Raw genomic sequence first — 22,765 nt, forward strand, 5'->3', positions numbered from 1 at the left:
TTCCCTGTTGGGTCAGGAGGAAGTTTTAAAACAGAAACTAAAGGAGCTGTTTGAGTTGATGTGAGTTGTCTTATTTTCACCACAAGGTGGCGTTATCAGACAGGGAAGCAACAGCTGCCCTCGCCTAGGCTACCACAAAGTTGATTATCTATTTATTTATTTAATCGCAGAACTGTCACAATGAAATTGTGCCACAATTTATTAACATGCTGATGGGATTATGCTAATTAGCAAATCTAATTAGCATTGAATGAAGTGCCTGTCGCTCAGCAGACGTACCTTTATCTAAGACAAAAAGATGCAGGAGGTGCCAGTGGGAATTTCATTTCGCTATTTGAGGTCTTGAATTTGCTTCCCCGGTGGCTCATTAATAACTCCATTATTGCATTGCTGAGACGATATAAAAGGTGGGTGTGCATTTGGAGATGGACAGGCACAGGCTGATTTATGAAAGAATGAAGCTGAGGAAGGGAGGGTCTTAAGTGGATTTGGGGGTCTCTTCGTTTTCCCCAGACAAGGTTTCAGCACAGGATTAGCACGACGGGAACCTCCTTTGAGTGCAGGCATGTGCAGATATGTCCACACATCTGTGTTTGTATTCCATATTACGGCCGACACACGAGCCTCAATGGACGCTGTGTTTTACAGCTCGCACTTCGTATCCAATCCATCTTTGAAGGTGAAGCCCGGGCCGGAGACACGTTGAGCCTGATTCGGATATGTCACAACTCGGGGCTTCAGCTATCGATTAGTTTTGTAGTAGGGTTGTTCCGATCATGTTTTTTTGTTTCCGATCCGACCCCGATCGTTTTAGTTTGAGTATCTGCCAATCCCGATATTTCCCGATCCGATTGCTTTTTTTTGCCCTCGATTCAATTCCAATCATTCCCGATAATTTATCCCGATCATATACATTTTGGCAATGCATTAAGAAAAAAATGAATAAAACTCGGACGAATATATACATTCAACATACAGTACATAAGTACTGTATTTGTTTATTATGACAATAAATCCTCAAGATGGCATTTACATTATTAACATTCTTTCTGTGAGAGGGATCCACGGGTAGAAAGACTTGTGACTTTGTATATTGTGACTAAATATTGCCATCTAGTGTATTTGTTGATCGTTCAGTAAATGATACTGTAGCCATGCCCAAATGCATGATGGGAAGTGGAACCATGACTGTGCGTAGTGCTACCAATTGATATATCTTCTCTGTGTTGGGAAATAATGTAAGGTGTTAAGAAAAAGATCATTTGCTACCTTGTTTCCCCACATTGCCTCCCATGATATTTTTAATTGTAGGGAGAGGTATTGTAAGGCTTTAGCCAATTATAAAAAGGCTCCAAAGGCTGCCAAAATTCACTCTACTCATTTTACATTGCCTTTTAGCTCTCTATATAGGTAAAACGGTGCCATTACAGATTGAGCGAGACAATGCGTGAGTGGGTCGTGCAGCGCATGCATTAATTGCGTTAAATATTTTAACGTGATACATTTTTTAAAAAATTAATTACCGCCGTTATCAGAATAAATTTAATAACCCTACCTGAAGCCTAAACTAAAGACTCCGGATGAGTGTAACATATTATGTTTGTAACGTTAAATACAATTAGAAAATGATTTAATTAAAAAATATATACAGTATATATTAAAAAAAAGGCATGGCCGATATTTTTTTTGCCGATTCCGATACTTTGAAAATGACGTGATCGGTCATGACCTGATCGATCAGGACATCTCTATTTTGTAGTCGATTAATCTATCAACTAATTAGTTTCAATAATCAAGTAATCAGATTAGGAACACTTAATGCGTTGCAGCTTTGCAATTTTGGGAGATGTAAAAAACAAAGTCTTGCTAAGATTCCAGTTTCAGAAGACCATTAAATGCTATTATAAAATAAGATTCACAAGTTTTTGTTCAAACTATGCAGAATTGCATGTTCATTTAAAAATAAATGACAATACCTGAGCTTAGCCTCGAACGATATAAAAATAAATAACGAAGGATCTAAGTAGAACAAGAGATCAATTGGCTAACTTGTATAGCAAAAGTACGCTAGCTTAAATGATATAAAATGCTAGTTGTTTATTTTTTTTTTTTTTGTGTGTGTTTTTTTTTGCAATGCTGATAACAAGTCGTTCAAACACGTTCCCGCAAAAAAGCGGCTAATTATACCTATAAACTAAATTACGAATGCATTAAAAAAAAACATACTAGCGCAAACAAAAACAAACAAACAAACAAACAAAAATGTTGGCCTCAACAGGGAAGAGCTGAATTCATCCATGTTAAATTTCATATTCACGGTTGCCACTAGAGGGCAGTGTATTCACCCAAACCAATAAAACTAAATGCAAACACTTTCAAAACAAACCATTTCATTGCCACTCAAACTAAACGATTACTCGAAGAAGCAAAATTTGATTCAAAGCTTTTTTTCTAATCAAATTACTCGAGTTAATCGATTATTAGTTGCAGCACTAGTCACAACAGTATTATATCGAGTCAAAGCTACTTATCTTGATGGTAAAAACAGATTGAGCATCACGCTAACTAGGGCTGCAGCTATCGATTATTTAGGGAATCGATAATCTATCGATTAGCTAGTTCGAATAATCCAGTAATTGGACAAAAAAACAAGTGTTTATACCTGCAATAACATTTTTTTCCTTGCTAAGATCGCACTTTCAAAAGAGCATTATTTGCGAATACAAAATAAAATACCTATATTATTTTATTATATTATTATGTTAACCTTAACAGGGATCAGTTGGATTCAGCCATGTTAGACAAGTTGTGTCATATTCACTTTTGTCACTAGAGGGCAGTGTATCCACCCAAATCAATAAAACTAAATGCAAACACTTTCAAAACAAACCATTACAACGCCACTCTAATTAAGCGAATCCTCGAAGCAGCAAAATTTGATTCAAAGCCCTTTTTCGAATCGAATTACTCGAGTTAATCGATTAATCGTTGCAGCACTAGAGCTAACCGTAGACAATTTGATCTACAAGTGTTGCTAGCATGTTCGTATGCCGAGACAACGGAAGTAGACCACATGCGTCTTAGACTGATTACACCAATCGATGGCGTCCACCAGAACTTGCGACTGAACTAGCGCCGCTAGCCTCATAGATAGTCTAGCCGACTTCCCCTTAATCAGTGGTCATCGCTCAATTTCTCATGTTAATTACTGATTGCAGCCTCCCCTCCATTTGTGGTAATGACCCACTGAGAAATTAGCTGTGAGGAAGAAAATGGGTCACATGCTCCATTGTCAATTAGCTTGTCAGATCGGAGGAAGTGCAGATGAACGCACGTACACGCACATTGTTGTCGCATCGGGCTTTAACCCATTTCCTATTGATACGCCCCCCTCGCCCCCTTACTACGATGGAGGTTAGCCCCAGGTGGCTTGTTGCTATGTGCCCCTGAGCTCCTTCAGGCACTTAACCTAAATTAGCTCAGTGTGTTGCCGGGCTTCTGTCAGAAGACCTCCTCGAATACGACTCAATGTTGCTCTCGGAATTGGTTCGAAACGTACTTAGGACATTTGATTAGCCTTTTTAGTAGAACCAATATGTCCTGATTTTTGAAGAAAAGTGGAAACTTTAAGGAAAGTCTTTTTAAAGGGGTTCTCAATTGCTCCCTCAAGCTTTTGTTATTGTTTATTTCCATTCAGTGAATTGAAAATTATGGCAAATCAGTGCTCATGTGACGACGTTTACCGCCAAAACATTTGTACAGGGTTCTCGCGGGGTCTTAAAAAGTCTTAAAAGCATTGAATTTATGAATTTGAAAATCATACCTTAAAAAGTCTTGAAAAAGTATTGCATTTTTATATCTGGGTCTTAAAATTTATGATGCATGTAACTTTTCTGTGTTTCATTTCTCATCAAAAGTGTCATTTGTTATTTTGATTAAATAACGTAGCCTGAATAAATTAACAGGGCGGAGGAGTGTCATGCTCTCCACGACACAGAAGCAGATTTTTTTTTTCACCCAGCCATATATTTCATATTATACGAAGTGTGGTTGAGTAAATAATCCTTTCGCCTTTGGCTGAAACCAGTGGATAGCAGTATGTTTGAGGCTTTTTGCATCATATACAAAAAAAAAACACGCACACACAGTCATGGTTACCCACTTCCCATCATGCATTTGGGCAGAACAGTTTTGTCTAGGGATGTCCCGATCCAGGTTTTTGCACTTCCGATCCGATACCGATATTGTTTTCACTTCCGATCCGATACCGATGCTGGCCGATACCGATACCGGCCTATCTGAGCATGTATTAATGTTTAAAGTTATTTAGCCTCCTTACTTAGTTGTCAGACTCATGTTTAAAAAGGTTTTAGTACTCTTGATAACAACTAACCAGCTGAATTAGGTGAGTTTGAATAACACACAATGGTTGGTAACAAGAAACTGACCTGTTTATTCAGTGACAAACACAAAACATTATAAATGACAAACAGAAATGGCATAGTCAGTCAGTAAAACATGCAAATAATATTGTAAACTGTCAGTGGAAAATCCCACAAACCCCCCAAGCTATTAGATGCTTTTAATGTTTCGTGCATTAGTTACAAAAATTGTATACAAAGCCTCTCAGGTTTAAATAAACGACTATTTCAGTATCAAGTTTACATTTTAAAACAGTGAATAAAATACTCCAGTCCCCATTCTGTATCAGCAGCTTTGAACTACATTCAATTAATTTAACTTTGCGAATCAACTGTTTAAGTTGTTAAAATTGTTCCCGTTATTCCATAATTTCCCTTCTGTCTACTATTAACATGTGAAAGTTTTAAAACTGTTTTGAAGATAGATTCAAGTCAAGATTTTGCCGATTTAGGAGTATACTGCTCCCCTTGTGTGTGTAAGCGGACACAAGTTCGCAGCAAGCCAAACTCCATTAAAAAATGAACGCGGGAGTCAGGAAGTAGCATCCAAGCTCCAGGTGCTTTTATTTAGCTGCACTGTCACATCCAAAAATGAACCCAGGTGAAACTAAAAGAATGAGAATGTACAGAACGAAAATGATTGACAGGTTTGACTATCCATATGCTATATATGTCAAATATATACGAAGCCAAATCCCATACAGTGCCTCTCAATATTCTAATATGCAAATGAAGCATGCAGCAGGTGCCAAAGTTTACAAGGTGGTCAAAACGCTCCAAATATGGCACATAAATCGCTAAATACTATATATAAAAAATGTTGTACTTACAGACGAAGGCGCAAACAACACGACAAGTTTAGGATAGCGTGAGCACAGTAAACAATGCTGCCCAGCTCTCGTCAAACGGCGGACTGACGAAACGACTACAAACATGGCCGCCACGCTACTTCTTTCCTGTCGGACGGCTGTCAAAATAAAAGCAGGAACGAAAAATTCACATGGTAAATGGTGAAATGAAGGGCAGAACAAGGAGTATTTTAGATAAAAAGTTAATTAGGTCCGCTTGGAAGGTTCACTACAACAGCCTACAAGGGAAGTCTCCTGCTTTAAGATGGCAGCTGTTTACTAACGCACCTAGTTTTCAATGCATGTGTGTGTCGCTAAATGCTTGATTAGGTTGGTTGTATTAAAACTTCTTATAGCTTTACCACCACGCTTGGCTTTATTGTGGCATATGTTGCACTCTGCCTCTTCGTCTTTGTCGTCATTTAAGGTGAAATGATCCCACACAGCTGACATTTTTACAGATAAAGTCTCTCGGTAAATTGGGAGACGGTAATGTAGTGTGTTGAAGGTGTGCCTTAAAATGTGGACCGGATTTTAGGGAAACCGAAGCCAAAAATGGAATGGATTATGTATATCGGTGCGCTGGAAAATCTGGGTCGGATTTTCAAAAAAACTGGTTTGGAAGTCTGGATCGGAATTTTTACGTGTCGGCCGATCCGATACCGATCAGCATTTTTTTGCCCATATCGGCGTCCGATCCGATCCAAATATTGGATCGGGACACCTCTAATTTTGTCACTACATTATCATTTACTGAAAGCTCAACGCATACACTAGATGGCAATATTTAGTCACAATATACAAACTCACATTTATCCTTTAAGAATCTATCCGTAGATCCCTTTCACAGAAGGAATGTTAATAATGTTAATGCAATCTTGTGGATTTATTGTTATAATAAACAAATACAGTACCATATATCCGTCTTGTCTTATCTTTCCATTCCAACAATAATTTACAGAAAAATATGGCACATTTTAGAGATGGTTTGAATTGCAATTAATTACGATGAATTAATTTCTAAGCTGTGATTAACTCGATTAAAAATTTTAATCGTTTGACAGCCCTAATTTTAACGTCAATGGAATCAATTTATATATGCCTCAATGGAATCCAGTACATTGGCATCAATAGTAGCGACATTCATGATAGTCAATGGCATGGACGTACATAGCTGTCAGTGGTATTGACTTACTTAGGCGCCACTTCAATGTCGATGGGCTGTAATGGTAAGTGGTCAAACATCACAACCACCTATGTTTTCCTGTCATTGAAAATGAAAGGAAAATGTTTGCCATTAAAAACGAATGGAATTCCGGTCATTTTGATATTGAAACGGTGCCGGTCGGTCAAACGGTTTGGAGTCTCCACTGCGCCGAAAAAATGTGGATAATAGAGCTAGAGAAGATTATCAAATTATCAAAATTGTTATCAGGCAACTGCAGAGCTTGCTGATGAGCTGATCATTTGATTCAGGTGTGTTAAAGGAGAGAGACATGGAAAACAAGCTGGATCTCGAGGACCAGGGTTGGCCACCCCTGCATTAGGTCTTAAAACGTCTTAAATTTAACTTGAGAAAAGCTGTAGAAACCCTGTAGTCCCTAAAGTTTTGTCATTGATTCATCAATTTAAATAATTTTGTATAGAAATCAAGTAAAAAGAAAATTCTGGCCTGAAAAGCCATGGGCAAAACCCTGCAAATCCCATGAAATTCTTTACATACACACAAACATAAGAAGAGCTGATGTCGAGATATGTAGGTCGGGATGTATACGCCTTTGCAATTAAAGGGCGAGGGTGTTGTGCGTGATGAACTCAGTTGTTCCTACAGAAACAGCTGTAGGCGCACACTCACCCGGGAACAATAACATGTATATCCTCACACGCGGAAGCAAGTGGAGTGCTGGCCCACTTTACGATCATCAATATATCAGTGACACACACTGAGTACGCCACTAAGTGGGTATCGATGTCTTGATGTAAGACGGTCCTTGAGTCAATATTAGCACAGACGGCTCGGCTGCATGCTAGTGACCTCATGCAAGGGCAGTGACTCCATTTGTATTATTCTGGAGGGGTAAAACATTTGTCAGGTGTCCTGATTTCGGGAGCACAACGGGGCAGCGTGCATGAGCGTTGTCCTGGTTTTCTCGCTTTAGGATTTTAAAAAATTGCGTTGCCAGGGGCGGCTGCCGGCGGTTAGCGACCAATCCACTCCGCACTTAAAACACAGTAAGCGCTAAGAGACGAGGCAAACAAATGAGGACGCTAGTAAAACGTGTGCTGTTGACAGCGAAGCTATAAATACTGACCTGGTGAAAGATTTTTGCCTTTTCTTATGATTAAAACAATTGACTGAATTTTCCATTGTCGTTTTGTGGTTGCGTGTTTTTTTCAGGGATGGTTTAACATTCAGCAGGTCGCATTAACCCATGGACATTTTTGGTAACAGGAGGCCTGATTGTCAGGAAGCTCATATTTCAAAGCGGTTTCCTGGAGAGCCGCTGGGTCGGACGCCAGAGCATAGACAATTAGGCATGACCGCCAACTCCTCTGCGCCTTTGACAGTCTTTGTGGGGGATATCTATCTTGATGGCGCCTCACCTTGTTGTGTGTATCTCCACTCCCATCTCTCTCTCACCTGTCTATTATCGTTTTGTGCTTTTTATCTCTTCATGTCTGTCCTCCCTCACGTGGCTGCTCAGCAAAAACGGCTTCCGCCACATCAAAGTGACAATTTTGCTGCCAGTCTATTTCTTTTTGTTCAGTTTTTCTCTCGATACAATCTGCGACATTCAAAGCCTGACATTGGATTCACACGCATTCTCAAAGTTGTAGGCTAAGAAATTAGGGTTGCAGCTATCGATTATTTTAGTAGTCAATTAATCGATGAACTAGTTAGTTCGAATAATCGAGTAATCGGATAAGGAAAATAAAAAATACCTGACCTGAGCCTCAAAATGTATTAAAAAATGAATAAATTAGGATATATGTACAACAAAAGAACAACTGGCTAACTTACAAAGCAAATGTCCGCTAACTTAAATGCTATAAAATGCCAACGTTTTTTGTTTTTGTTTTACAATGCTCCTAACAAATAGTTCAAACACATATTCCCGTAAAAAAGGCTAAATATACCTTTAAAAGGCTAAATATACCTTTAAACTAAATTACAAATGCATTAAAAAAAAAAAACATTAGCTCAAACAAAAACCTAGCTTATGTTGGGTCTTAACAGGGAGCAGCTGGATCCAGTCATGTGAAATGAAGCAGACTAGAGGGCAGTGTATCCACCCAAATCAATAAAACTAAATGCAAACACTTTCAAAACAAACCATTACAACGCCACTTTAATTAAATGAATACTCGAAGCAGCAAAATTTATTTCGAATATTTATTTTCTAATCGAATAATCGTTTCAGCACTATAAGAAATTAAAAATTCGATTCAGAAACCATCAAGCCCAGAGACTTTACTTTGGTAATCACATAGACACAAACAAAATTGGATTATTTACAACGTGAAAAGGCCAATTGACAATGAATTACAGGGATACCGATAGATCACAGGTGTCAAACTGGAGGCCCAGGGGCCAGATCTGGACCGACACATCATTTTGCCTAGCCCGCAACAGTAAATAATGTGCGTCGACTTTCTTGCGAACATAAAATTGACTGATTGCGACGAGGAAGAATGGGAGAACGGGCTATATAGCGAGAGATAGCAGTCGCATGTCATGGTAGCCCGCTGTTATTTTGTTATTGTTTTTCTTTATTATTGTTACCACAATAATGTGGGTAAGCTGATACCCGTTATTATTTATTTGCAAATCATGATGGAAAATAAGTATTTGGTCACTACCAAAAGTTCATCTCAATACTTTGTTATGTACCCTTTGTTGGCAATAACGGAGGCCAAATGTTTTCTGTGACTCTTCACAAGCTTTTCTCTGGTATTTTGGCCCATTCCTCCATGCAGATCTCCTCTAGAGCAGTGATGTTTTGGTGCTGTCGTTGGGCAACACGGACTTTCAACTCCCTCCACAGATTTTCTATGGGGTTAAGATCTAGAGACTGGCTAGGCCACTCCATGACCTTGAAATGCTTTTTACAAAGCCACTCCTTTGTTGCTCTGGCTGTGTGTTTGGGATCATTTTCATGCTGAAAGACCCAGCCACGTCTCATCTTCAATGCCCTTGCTGATGGAAGGAGATTTTCACTCAAAATCTCTCGATACATGGCCCCATTCATTCTTTCATTTACACAGATCAGTCGTCCTGGTCGCATTGCAGAAAAACGGCCCCAAAGCATGATGTTTCCACCCCCATGCTTCACAGTGGGTATGGTGTTCTTCGGATGCAATTCAGTATTCTTTCTCCTCCAAACACGAGAACCTGTGTTTCTACCAAAAAGTTCTATTTTGGTTTCATCTGATCATAACACATTCTCCCAGTCCTCTTTTGGATCATCCAAATGCTCTCTACCAAACCGCAGACAGGCCTGGACGTGTACTGGCTTCAGCAGGGGGACACGTCTGGCAGTGCAGGATTTGAGTCCCTGGTGGTGCATTGTGTTGCTGATAGTAGCCTTTGTTACTGTGGTCCCAGCTCTCGGCAGGTCATTCACTAGGTCCCCCCGTGTGGTGCTGGGATTTTTGCTCACCGTTCTTGTTATCATTTTGACGCCACGGGGTGAGATCTTGCATGGAGCCCCAGATCGAGGGAGATTATCAATGGTCTTGTATGTCTTCCATTTTCTAATAATTGCTCCCACAGTTGATTTCTTTACACCAAGCGTTTTACCTATTGCAGATTCAGTCTACCCAGCCTTGTGCAGGTCTCCAATTTTGTCTCTGGTGTCCTTTGACAGTTTTTTGGTCTTGGTCATAGTGGAGTTTGGAGTGTGACTGACTGAGGTTGTGGACAGGTGTCTTTTATACCAATAATGAGTTAAAACAGGTGCCATTAATACAGGTAATGAGTGGAGCCTCATTAGACCTCGTTAGAAGAAGTTAGACCTCTTTGACAGCCAGAAATCAAGCGTTTGTAGGTGACCAAATACTTATTTTCCACTCTAATTTGGAATTAAATTCTTTAAAAATCAAGCAATGTGATTTTCTGTTTTTTTCCCACATTCTGTCTCTCATGGTTGAGGTTTACCCATGTTGACAATTACAGGCCTCTCTAATCTTTTCAAGTAGGAGAACTTGCACAATTGGTGGTTGACTAAATACTTATTTGCCCCACTGTACATGTACTGTAGCTGAGAAAGACAAAATTCACCGTGGCACAACATGGTGAGTCTGTCCGACTCCAATGCAGCCCACCACCACAGCTTCAAAAAATCCTAGGGGAAACCCCAGAGTTAATCGATTAATTGTTGCAGAACTAGGGAATATGCAACGTTGCTTTAGCCTTCAAAGGTCTGTGCATAGTGATAACACTAGTAGGTATTTTTGTGCAAAAGACTATAACGAAAATGAAAAAGGGCTGCAAAAAAGAAACAGCACTGCTAGACAGTATTGGCATGACCATCTACTAGCCTGGCATGCTTTTTATTACAAGATCCGTCTGGTCTTGAGTGAGTGTGAAGGAATCCTAGCAGCATGAATGGAGCAGGTCAGACGGAAAGACCAGAAAAGGGGTGCTGGGTCGTGGCGCTTGGGGGCGTTTGATTTAACCGGCTGCAAATCACCCTGAGGCGTGAAAATCGTCCCTCCGCGCTTCTGTATGAAACACACGCAGAGTTGGAAAACTCCGCTGACGGACTGGCACGGCAGTGACGGGAACGCGCGCTACAGACAGAAGGTCTGACCGGAGACTCAGCGGGAGAGTTTTTGGGTGTCAGAGAAAGGTCACGGCAGAAGCGGAGGACGGTGGATGCAAACGGGGGCGGGGCTGGGAATTTCAGAGTAATTTGCTGCTTTAAAATGTTAGCCCATCATTAACAGCGTCATTACAGATTGTTTACTCAGCCTAGCCCTCCGTCACTTGTTGTTGGCCTTCTGTGTGGGTTTGATGTGTTTGGGTGAGAGTGGCTGTTTATTCAGGAGTCAGGGGAACTTTCTCCACTCTGTGCTGTCTATTGAAACGGTGTGCTTTGCTTTACGACAGCTTCATTCCTCGTCAAGAGTCAAGTTTCGCAAGATACTGCTGTATTTGTATAAAACATGGTCTAACCTGTATAACCCCCAAAATATAATCATATATTATTGGCGTTAAAATGGTCTTGATAAACCTCCTGCCGACGTCACGCATGGCGACCATTTGAAGTCCGAGATCAATTAAACAGCGCCGGGAACATTATTGAATTTACAAGGCCTTGAGCTGGCCTAGCAACAGCCGCTCTTTTGCTAATAGATTATTCATCACACAAGACCAAAAGCGATCGGGTTCCCCCCTCGAGGCTTCGCTTTCATTCACCGTGTTGCGATGGAAGATGGTCAGGGGAGGGATGAGTTAGTTACTGGTATTTCTTCTAAATAATAGATGTTGATGATAGATGTTTTTATATGTCTATATATACAGAAAAAAACACAACTATGATACCGTTGCTTGAGCTTCATTTTATATTCAAGTGAATTTTTCGCCTCTGTTTTTGTTAACATTTTTGGACACTACAGTGGACAGACCTTTAACCCTTTACAGGCAAAGTGACTATTTTTGGATCGTTCAAAAAATGTAAATATTAGCTATTAATAGATTTTATTTTTTTTCTACAAATGATTAATCATTACAGGTAGTCCCCGGTTTACAAACGAGTTCCGTTCCTGCGCTGGCGATGTACCCAGATTTCCGCGTAAGTTGGAATTAACCCTTTAAATACCCCTTAACACCCTCTAAATGAAGAAAAAAAATGATCCAAAAACATGTATTATACGTCATTGTACTGTCCTCGCCAAAACGTTGGTGCTAAGCCCTAGCTAGACAGCGAGCTAAGCTCCGAAATGACTAGCCACATACTAGCCACCCATCGACAGTTGTCATAATTAATAGAAACTAGGGTTGTTCCGATCATGTTTTTTTGCTCCCGATCCGATCCCGATCGTTTTAGCTTGAGTATCTGCCGATCCTGATATTTCCCGATCGGATTGCTTTTTTTTTTGCTCCTGATTCAATTCCAATCATTCCCGATCATTTTTCCCGATCATATACATTTTGGCAATGCATTAAGAAAAAAATGAATAAAACTCGGCCAAATATATACATTCAACATACAGTACATAAGTACTGTATTTGTTTATTATGACAATAAATCCTCAAGATGGCATTTACATTATTAACATTCTTTCTGTGAGAGGGATCCACGGGTAGAAAGACTTGTGACTTTGTATATTGTGACTAAATATTGCCATCTAGTGTATTCGTTGAGCTTTCAGTAAATGATACTATAGCCATGCCTAAATGCATGATGGGAAGTGGAACCATGTCTGTGCATAGTGCTACCAATTGATATATCCTGTCTGCGTTGGGAATTAACATCAGCTGTTAAGAAAAAGATCAATTGCTACCTTGCTTCCCCACATTGCTTCCCACGATATTTCTAGGGATTGTAAGGCTTTAGCCAATTAAAAAAAAAGGCTCCAAAGGCTGCCAAAATTCACTCTACTCATTTTACGCTGGCTTTTATCTCTTTATACAGGTAAAACGGCGCCATTACAGATTGAGCACCACAATGCGTGAGTGGATCGTGCAACGCATGCATTAATTGCGTTAAATATTTTAACGTGATACATTTTTTTAAAAAATTAATTACCGCTGTTATCGGGATAAATTTGATAACCCTACCTTAAACCTAAACTAAAGACATTGAGTGAGTGTAACATATTATGTCTGTAATGTTAAATACAATTAGAAAACGATTTAATTAAAAAATATATATTAATAAAAGGCATGGCCGATATTTTTTTGCCGATTCCGATACTTTGAAAATGACGTGATCAGACCCGATCGATCGGCATCTCTAATAGAAACGTAGCCTTCTGCTGGGCTAACGTTACGTTAGCAAGGTACAGTAACGTTAATCTAATTTATTAGGGCTACATTAACTTAATTTTACCTTGTCCCAAGTATCGCTCCTCAGCTTCCGGAGTAAATGGGGTGCCTTAGGTGGAGCTGAAGACGTGTTGTTGTGTTATACAAGCACTGTGAATACATGAAACAGTGTTCGCCTTTGTGTCCAGCTTGAAATGCTGCCACACTTTTGACCCCAACCACTAGGACTGGGCCCGGTACCGGTCCATGGCGCATTTTGCTACCAGGCCACACAGAAATAATTGATTAATTCCTGCCTTTTGCTGGTGCAGTTTGGACACTGAACCCTTTAAACAAGTCATTTTAAAATGTTGTTACAAGCATAGGCGGAGTTAGACTTTTGGGGCGGGGGGGCACAACATGTTGATGACCCCGAAACGCAGTGTCAGCAATAAAATTAACTTACAAGAATATTTATAATAATAAGTTGACAATGAGCGTTTTTGGTTTCTCATCATTCTTGAGGGGAATTCTAAATCAGGCTGCTTAGGCAATACTTTTCGCCAAGATTGTCAACCATTGAATATGGTACGCCCGCCGGTGTCGTGCCAATGTAGTTACCCCAGTCAAAAATTGTATCCCCTGGGCGGAGCCATACGGAGGTAGATTTGTGTCTTTATTATTCAGTCAAAAAAAAGTTGCTTCAATAAAAAAAACAAGTTGCTTCAATCAAAATATATATTTTCAATCCCAAAAAAAAAGTCGCTTCAAACAAAAAAACATGTTTTTGAATGCAAAAATAAATTTGAAACTCAAAAAAAATGCATGTGAAAGCTATTTTTCTTTGATTGAAATTTTTTTATTTAGATTGAAGAAACTTTTTTGATTCAAGTAATGTTGACTTGTGTTTGGGCCACATTTTGGCTCGGACGTTTTTGTCTTTATTATTCAATCAAAAAATAAGTTGCTTCAAAAAATATATATTTTCAAAAAGAAAAATCACTTCACTCTAAAAAAGAAAAACCATCAATCATAGAAAACTAAAAATAGAAAAGTAAAAATATTTGAGATTGAAAAATTTGCATCTGAACACTTAATTTTTCATTGAAAAAGTTTTATTTGATTGAAGCAATCCTTTTTGTGTTTGGGCCATATTATGGGTAGGACATTTGTGTCTGAATCATTCAATCCCCCCAAAAATTGCTTCAATCAAAAAAAAAAAAAAATTCAATCAAAGAAAAAAAAAATTGAAAAATAAAATTCCACTCCTTTTTTTCTTCTTCTTCTTCCTTTTTTTTTTTTTTTTTTAATTATATGCAAAGCAAATGACCGTCTAAGGTGCTAGTCACATGATCTGTTTGAAAAATAATTTTGACCCATTAGGAAAAAAAATCTTTTGTTCATTTCATTCATTATTGTTGCAGTTTTATTGCTTTACAACTTATATATATATATATATATATATATATATATATATATATATATGGCGGAAAACATTCAGGTGACTTGAAGTTCCGCTCTGAGACCTCTGATTTGGCCAACTTTCAAAATTGTCCGATATGCATGTGAGATACATCATTGGAAAGCTTAAAATCTCAATTTTCTGGGGGAAGAAAAATTTTGAACAGGAGGGCATTTTTTGTTTTTGTTTTTTAAACAGCAAAACCCTATCTGGAGGTGAGAACACGCGAGAGCAGAATTACAGACGCCATGACTTTAACGAGATATTATCGTGTACTTAGCTTGTTTCGATCCAAAAACTCCATGTAGCATGTATCACTGAGAGTCAAGACGTAGCTGTGAATGGCCACAGCCAGATTTTGGGGGGATTTTATGGGTGAAACATGGTAATAGAACAAGGGTCGCGATGAAGAAATCGCAGACATCAAGGAGTGGTCGAGATTTTCGTTTTCATATATTTACCCTTTTAAACCGTTTTTTTCTATTTTTCTTTGTTTGGATCGATTATTTATCATCTAACATATCGGAGAAAATGCGACAGTAACAAAAAAATACAATTAAACGATAGTTATGAGTTCGATATCCGTGACTTTTTTACAGACGCCATTTTTTTTATTGTGACATAATTTGTTTACAAGTTTAAAATATGTGAGTGAATAATTTTTTTAATTGTTTTTTTTTCTTTTTTTTAACGAAATATGAGATCAATTAATAAATATAAGCTAAAAACGACAGACATTTTGAATAATAAATATAATTACCTTCGTTTTATGGCTGGGTTGAAACAAAAGCGGTTGCGCGACGTCTGTAAACGGGGGTTTTCAGAGTAAAACGGACAAATTAAAAATAGTTCGGGGGCTTAATGGGCCATGAATCTGCTATTGCAGCATATAGACATATTGTTCTATCAAACTCAACAGTTGTTTTGGCTTAAAATACAGCAGTTTCTTTTACAGAGGGGTGCAAGAGCAGAAACTGCTTTTCCAGTCTTGTCTGTGTTTTCCGCCATATTTATATATTCAATCAATTTCATGCACAGACATTTTTCGGCCACCGGGGGGGCTGGCCCCCCTGACCCCCCTCCCTTAAAATCCGCTTATGGTTAGAAGGTAGCTCTCTGGTCTAATGTGAAAATGCCCTCAGCATCAACAAAAGCGAATGCACTGTGGCGAACCGTATTGCTCTAGCCAAGAAACCTTTCACGATTGGAGAAGAACTTATTCATGCCAGCTAATGATTGCCCAGTAAGGGTAAAACAAAAATATAATCATAATTCGTGCGTGAAAAAATTAATAATCACATTTTCGACGATCACAACATACCTTTTTTAATGAGCACCATTCTCACGACATACCTAATTTGGCGATTCAAAAGCACTTCAAAGCACTAAAACGTCTCTTTCAGCTCATCTATCTTTGCTTTTAATGACTCGCAAACCCCTAACATTAAATTTTCTCAAAGTACCTGCCAATTTCCAACCCCGGAACAAAACACAGACTTCAAGCAGGAATGAAAAAAGCATCAAATCAATACAACCGATCTGCGGAAGACAAAGAAACGTGAGTTTAAAGGACGTACGCATAGCTCGAACGTGAGCAGCTCTGAACCGGTTGAGTGGTTTTAAGTTTTAGCTCAGTCCGCCTCAATCCAATTAGCAAAATAAAAGCCGATCCGGTGACGCTTTGCGGATTGGCATATTGCCCTTGAACTCATCAACACAGCCAGCGACGTTCCCAAAACGCTTAATAATTCAGGTCTGACCTCCATTTTGCTTTACCTCAAGACAAAACGATGATGTCGCGCCGCGGGCCACTATAGCGTGATACTCAGCTCTGAGAGTAATGACGATCAATAATTCATGCTGAGTTGACCGTTTTATCGCAGTAATGAGGCTCGTGATGGGAATGGAGAAAAGTTGGGACTATGACTTGGATTAATATTAGCATTAGCAATTACTGGAAATGACCTGGAAAAAATATTATTGCAGATTACTGAGGTGTTGTGACTGATGGGAATCTTTGGGTACCTCACGATACGCTACGATTAGCGGCCCCCGGGCCGTGAGTTTGACACCTGTGGTTTAGGGTGACGGATGAATGGACACATATGTATAATCCTGCATTTGGTGGCCTACATTAAAGGATTTTGACCTGTATGTGTGTAAAAAAGAACAATAGGCCCTCTAATGACTGATCCTAATACTGTACGCGTGCCATGCTGTTTTAGTCAAGCCAGCCAATCAAAACACGTGTCAGGATTTGTTCTATTTCTGCTTGTTAGGCTTGACCAACTAAAGATTCGTTACATTATATTAACTCGCTGACTTGTGATCACTCGACACTGCAGAATGTTCCTGAAATGTTTTTCAAAGGTGGGGGAAGGGGTGTGTAAGACCACAACTTCAAGGATCATTTGCAGTTCCATTCAAGCTCTTGTTGCGGTAGCCAACCCCCCCATTCCCGCACCCCCCATCAGACAACAGTCTCCTACCATTTGAGTTGAAAAGAAATCCGCTGGCAGAAGGAGGGGTCGTGGAGGTGCGCGTTGTGTGTGAAAGCGTTCTACAATAGGAAGCTTGCATGTGATCTATATTCATGTGGCGCCGACACACAACTGGCTATCGGGAAATGTGTTCGCGGGCCAAATTAATCCGCGTTTTGCAATAGGAAATTTTGTAGGCGTTTAAATTGTGAGTAGACCCACAAAAAAGTCTCATCCCATGCTTTAAAAGACGCATAATGTCTGTTATTATGGGTTAAAGCAACCAGAAGAGCAAAATTTTAGCACATTTTTCATAGAAAATTCAGCCCCCGAAGCCAGTTTGACTTAGCAACGTGAAATTTGGTTGGTATTTCTAACATGGGTAGACCCACAAAAAAGTCTCAAGAACCCATGCTCAAAAAGTCCCAGGAAGTCTGCCATCATGGTGTGAAGCAGCTAGTTTAGCTAAATTTACCCAATTATTTTGTTGAAAATTCAGCCCCTGAAGCCAGTTTGACTTCGCAATGTGAAATTTGGTAGGTATTTCTAGTATGGGTAGACCCACAAAAAAGTCTCAAGAACCCATGCTCAAAAAGTCACAGGATGTCTTCTACGGTGGTTGAAAGCAGCCTATTTTGCATACTTTTGGCAATTTTTCAGTCAAAAATTCAGCCCCTGAAGCTAGTTTGACTTCGCAACGTGAAATTCAGCAGGCTATTTTAGCATGGGTAGACCCACAAAAAAGTCTCAAGTACCCGTGCTGAAAAAGTCAAAGGTTGTCTGCTACTTTGGTTAAAAGCAGCCATTTGGGCATACTTTTGGCAACTTTTCAGTCAAAAATTCAGCCCCTGAAGCCAATTTGACTTAGCAACATGAAATTTGGTAGATATTTCGAGAATGGATAGACCCACAAAAAAGTCTCAAGAACCAATGCTGAAAACATCACAGGATGTCTGATACTTTGGTTAGAAGCAGCCGTTTTGGCATACTTTTGGCAAATTTCTCAGTCGAAAATTCAGAACCCGAAGCCAGTTTGACTGAGCAACTTGAAATTTGGTTGGCTTTACTAGTTTGGGTAGACCTACAAAAAAGTCTCAAGTACCCATGCTCAAAAAGTCACAGGATGTCTGCTACTGTAGTCAAAAGCAGCCATTTTGGCAATTTTTTTAGTAAAAAAATTCAGTCCCCGAAGCCAGTTTGACTTAGCAACGTGAAATTCGGTACGTATTTCTAGCATGGGTAGACCCGCAAAAAAGTCTCAAGAACCCGTGCTCAAAAAGTCACAGGATGTCTGCTGCTGTGGTTAGAAGCAGCCATTTTGGCATACATTTGGAAAATTTTCTCAGTCAAAAATTCAGCCCCCGAAGCCAGTTTAACTTAGCAACGTGAGATTTGGTTGGTATTTCGAGCATGGGTAGACCCATAAAAAAATCTCAAGAATCCATGCTCGAAAAGACACAGGGAGTCTGCTACTGTGGTTAAAAGCAGCCATTTTGGCAGACTTTTGCCAAATCTTAAGTAAAAAAAAAAAATCAGCCCCAGAAGCCAGTTTCACTTGGCAATTTAAAATTTGGAAAGCATTTCTATCATGAGTAGACCAACAAAAAAGTCTGAAGAACCAATGCTTGAAAAGACACAGGAAATCTGCCATCATGGTCAAACTTTTGGCAATTTTTCAGTCAAAAATTCAGCCCCCGAAGCCAGTTTGACTTAGCAACGGGAAATTCGGTAGGTATTTCTCGCATAGGTAGACCCACAAAAAAGTCTCAAGAAGCCATGCTGAAAAAGTCACAGGAAGCCAGCCATTTTGGTTTAAAATTACCTTCTTAGTTTATCATTATTTAGGCTTTTTTCCAGTCAAAACACTTAAACTAAAGCCTGTTCCATTGAGCAACATAAAAGTTATCAGAAAAATCAATCATGAAAAGCACATTTTGATTTAAAACGGCCATTTTAAGGTTATTTAATCAATTTCTAGAAGTCCTTCAAAGATAATATTCTCGAGATTTTTCATAGTTTTTAAAGTTCTATATTAGCTCTTGTTGCTCAGGCCCCAAAAATCTGTTTTCTAGTCTGTGTTGCTGCCAGGCTATTTAAATGCATGGATTCCCCTGACGATTGCGCTTTCGCGGTAAATTAAATGCCTAAAATACAACATGTTAGCGGATGAAATGAGTGGCAATAAAGGGAGAGGCAGCACGGACTCCTTGGTAACCAAAACACATTAGCAGAACAGAGGGGCCGGTCCTACGCCCCTCCCACTAGCGCGTATTTGTGTGTGTGCACGCATGTCCCTGAGGACCTGACCGCCTCGGGGTGGAGTGATGATGATGGCGGAGACGCGGGAGGGAGAGAGAGAGTGAAAGTGAGAGGTTCGAGTCGGATTGTCAGCACGGCGGACGATCGCGCTGAGCGATAATGTGAGCGCAGAGCTTCCGTCATTTCTAAACACGTTGGATTTAAAGCAAGCGTGGAATCATGGTGTTCATCGGCTTCAAGTCGGTCATTAAGTACTTCAAAAGGAAAGGTAAAACGCATCATTTATTTATTTTTGGGATGTGACTTTATCTTGTAATACTTCCAACTTTATAGTATTGTCATTTTTTTCCATACACAAGTTTATATGCTTAACATGAGGTTCTTTTCTCTTACATTTCAATTTTATTATAGTATCTTTTAAGTACTTTTATGATCCAGAATTCAAACTTTCTTCTTGTAGCATGAATGTCGTACTCTCATTATGTTATAACTTTAATCTTGTCGTATTGCATTATTCATCTCAAGCCAAGTCACATTTAATCATAAAGTTATAAAGTCCTAAATCACAGCAAAGTGTCAAAGGAGATTAAAATATTAGATAACTGATAGTAAATTAGCAATTCTGACAAATAAATAATATAATTAATACATTTTGTGTTTTAGTTTTCTGCTACTTATTTATCTATTAGTATTTTTATTGTTTTTACATCTCTTTAGTATTTTAAATTTGCCTTAAATATTCTATACTTAATAATATTTATTGTTTTCAATCATTCATTTGTTAAAAATGTTTTTTTTTAATGATTGTACGGCGACCTCGAGTGCCAGAAAGAACATTTTTAAAAAGTATTATTATTATATTATAAATATTACAAATATAAATAGATAATGACATCCCCTGATCTAAACCCTAATGAGCAAGAAAAAACTGTCCTGGTGTCATTTTTGGTTCTTATAAGACCACATATTTGTCTTGTAATAGAGTGGAACAATAAATATTACAAATATAAATAATTAATGACATCACCCTGATCTAGAACCTAACGAGCAAGGAAAAAAACCCTCTCCTAGTGTCATTTTTTTTGTTCTTATGAGATCACATATTTTTCTTGTAATGCAGTGGAACAATAAATATTACAAATATAAATCAATAATAACAACCCCTGATCTAAACCCCAACTAGCAAAAAAAAAAAAAAAAAAAAAAAAAAGACCGTGTCATTTTTGGTTCTTATAAGATTGCATATTTTTCTTGTAATACAGTGGAATGATAAACATTAAACACAATAAATGACTATTGACATCCCCTGAAAAAAAATTCCCCTAGTGTTATTTATTTATTTTTTTAAAATAAGATCACATATTTTTCTTGCAATACAGTGGAATAATAAATACTGCAAATAGAAATCAATAATGATATCCCCTGATTTAAACCCCAACTTGCAAAAAAAAAAAAAAACCTAGTGTCATTTTTTTTTTGTCCTTATAAGAGCACATATTTTTCTTGTAATACAGTAGACGGTACAATTAGGGATGGTCACGAATAAATGACACTCCTTATATTATACATTAGAGAATAAATCATTGAATAGGTAAATTTGTGAATGCCAAATTGAATATACAGTATATTAGATATTTCTTGTCAAAATGCCCCCGTGTTGCAAAAAGTACAACTTTAGACTATCTTTTAAATTGTTACATTATGATTTTATTATGAGATTTTAGCATTGGCCAACACTAGTTGTTGAGCTAAAATTGTATATTATGATCATATTCTAGATTGATATCCAGGTAAAGCATGTAAGAACAGCGTAAGCAGTATTAAATGGCCATCCGGGCGCTTACAAAGCACGTGTTGGATGCTCAAGCGAGACCCGAGTTGCTCGTGCCAGGTTTAATCTGAGGCCTATTTATAGCCTTCAAGCTTTGTTGTTGATTATTAGCTCACATGCCTGCACTTTGTTCAGCACCTTGCCTGTATCGTCAAGTTAATGTTTCACCTTTGGTATTTAAAAAAAATAATAAAAAAGCCTTGTGGGAGGTTTGAATGGTTTATATGGTGCGAAGGGTGCTCAAGTTCAATGCTATGTCAAAATCATTTGTTATTTATTGCGTGATTAAACTATTGCGTTCCGCAAGAATGTTCAAAGAGCACTCATTACAGCAATAGTGAGTTGTAGTGCGTTTTGATCTGTACTCATTGAAGTCTATGATGGTGTGCGTAATCTTTTTTTATAACATTAGCACTGATTAACGAGAAATTTCTACTTGTTTTTTGTATTTTTTTATGTTTGACTAACTCATAACATTATGAAATTCAAAGTTTCAACGTTATATTAATGAAGTTGCATCATGGTAAAGTTTTGTTTTGATTTTTACGAGAAATAAATCGGAATATTACGTTTAAAGTAGAAACTGCAATTTCTGGAGAAATGACAAAAGGGCTTTGCTGTGGTACGGTAGATACAAATCTAAAGAACGCCCAGGTTGACATGGTGACATTTCGGGGACAATACCAGGTCACTTCCTGTTGATTTTGGGACATTTGGGGGACAGGTCCTGTTGATATCAGGTCACTTCTTGTTAATATGGGGACATTTCAGGACATATTCTGTTGATATTAGGCACACAGGCATTTATGCCATCGAAAATGAATGGGAAATTTGGATGTACATGGCCGTCATTGGCATTGACTTACACATCAATGGAATCCAAGTACATTGGCATCTATAGAATCAACATACATGGCCGTCAATGGCGTGGACGTGCAGAGCCTTCATTGGCATCATTGGTGTCAATGCAATATAAATGCCATTGAAAGGAAATGGGAAATTTGGACGTACATGGGCGTCAATGGCATCGACTTACATATGCGTCATTGGAATCCAAGTACATTGGCATCAATTAAATCAACATACATGGCCGTCAATGGCGTGGACGTGCATAGCCTTCATTGGCTTCATTAGCATCAATGCAATGTAAATGCCATTGGAAATGAATGGGAAATTTGGACATAGCCGGCAGTCATTGGCATCGACTTACATATGCGTCAATGGAATCCAAGTACATTGGCATTAATTAATTAATGGCATTAATAAGATTTGACATACATGGCCGTCAATGGCGTGGACGTGCATAGCCCTCATTGGCATCCGTGTACATGGGCGTCAATGAAACGCAAATGCCATTGGAAGTGAATGGGAAATTTGGACATACATTGCTGTCAATGGCATCCCATTAGATATGAATGGGACAGTTTTGGGCGAATTTTAGAGGAACCGCAAGTTGCCTTACTGTCCTGTAATTTTTCAAATTACGTGATTT

The 22,765-nt window shown here is 38.6% G+C and overlaps 1 protein-coding gene across 7 annotated transcripts in view; it reads left to right on the plus strand.

Moving 5' to 3' along the window:
* The window catches only part of nhsl1b (NHS-like 1b), a 194,202-nt gene that overhangs the window by 125,387 nt on the left and 46,050 nt on the right, over positions 1-22,765 (plus strand). Inside the window, exon 1 of one of the 7 annotated variants that reach the window (XM_057823084.1) lies at positions 14,894-19,710. The exons of the other annotated variants lie outside the window; for them this stretch is intronic. Coding sequence (XP_057679067.1) covers positions 19,662-19,710 — 49 coding nt within the window. The 5' untranslated portion in view covers positions 14,894-19,661. Of the gene's footprint in view, positions 1-14,893; positions 19,711-22,765 lie in introns of those variants that run through there. 7 annotated transcript variants of the gene reach the window in all.

Source organism: Corythoichthys intestinalis, chromosome 19 (genome assembly GCF_030265065.1).
Source record: "Corythoichthys intestinalis isolate RoL2023-P3 chromosome 19, ASM3026506v1, whole genome shotgun sequence".
NCBI classification, from domain to species: domain Eukaryota; kingdom Metazoa; phylum Chordata; class Actinopteri; order Syngnathiformes; family Syngnathidae; genus Corythoichthys; species Corythoichthys intestinalis.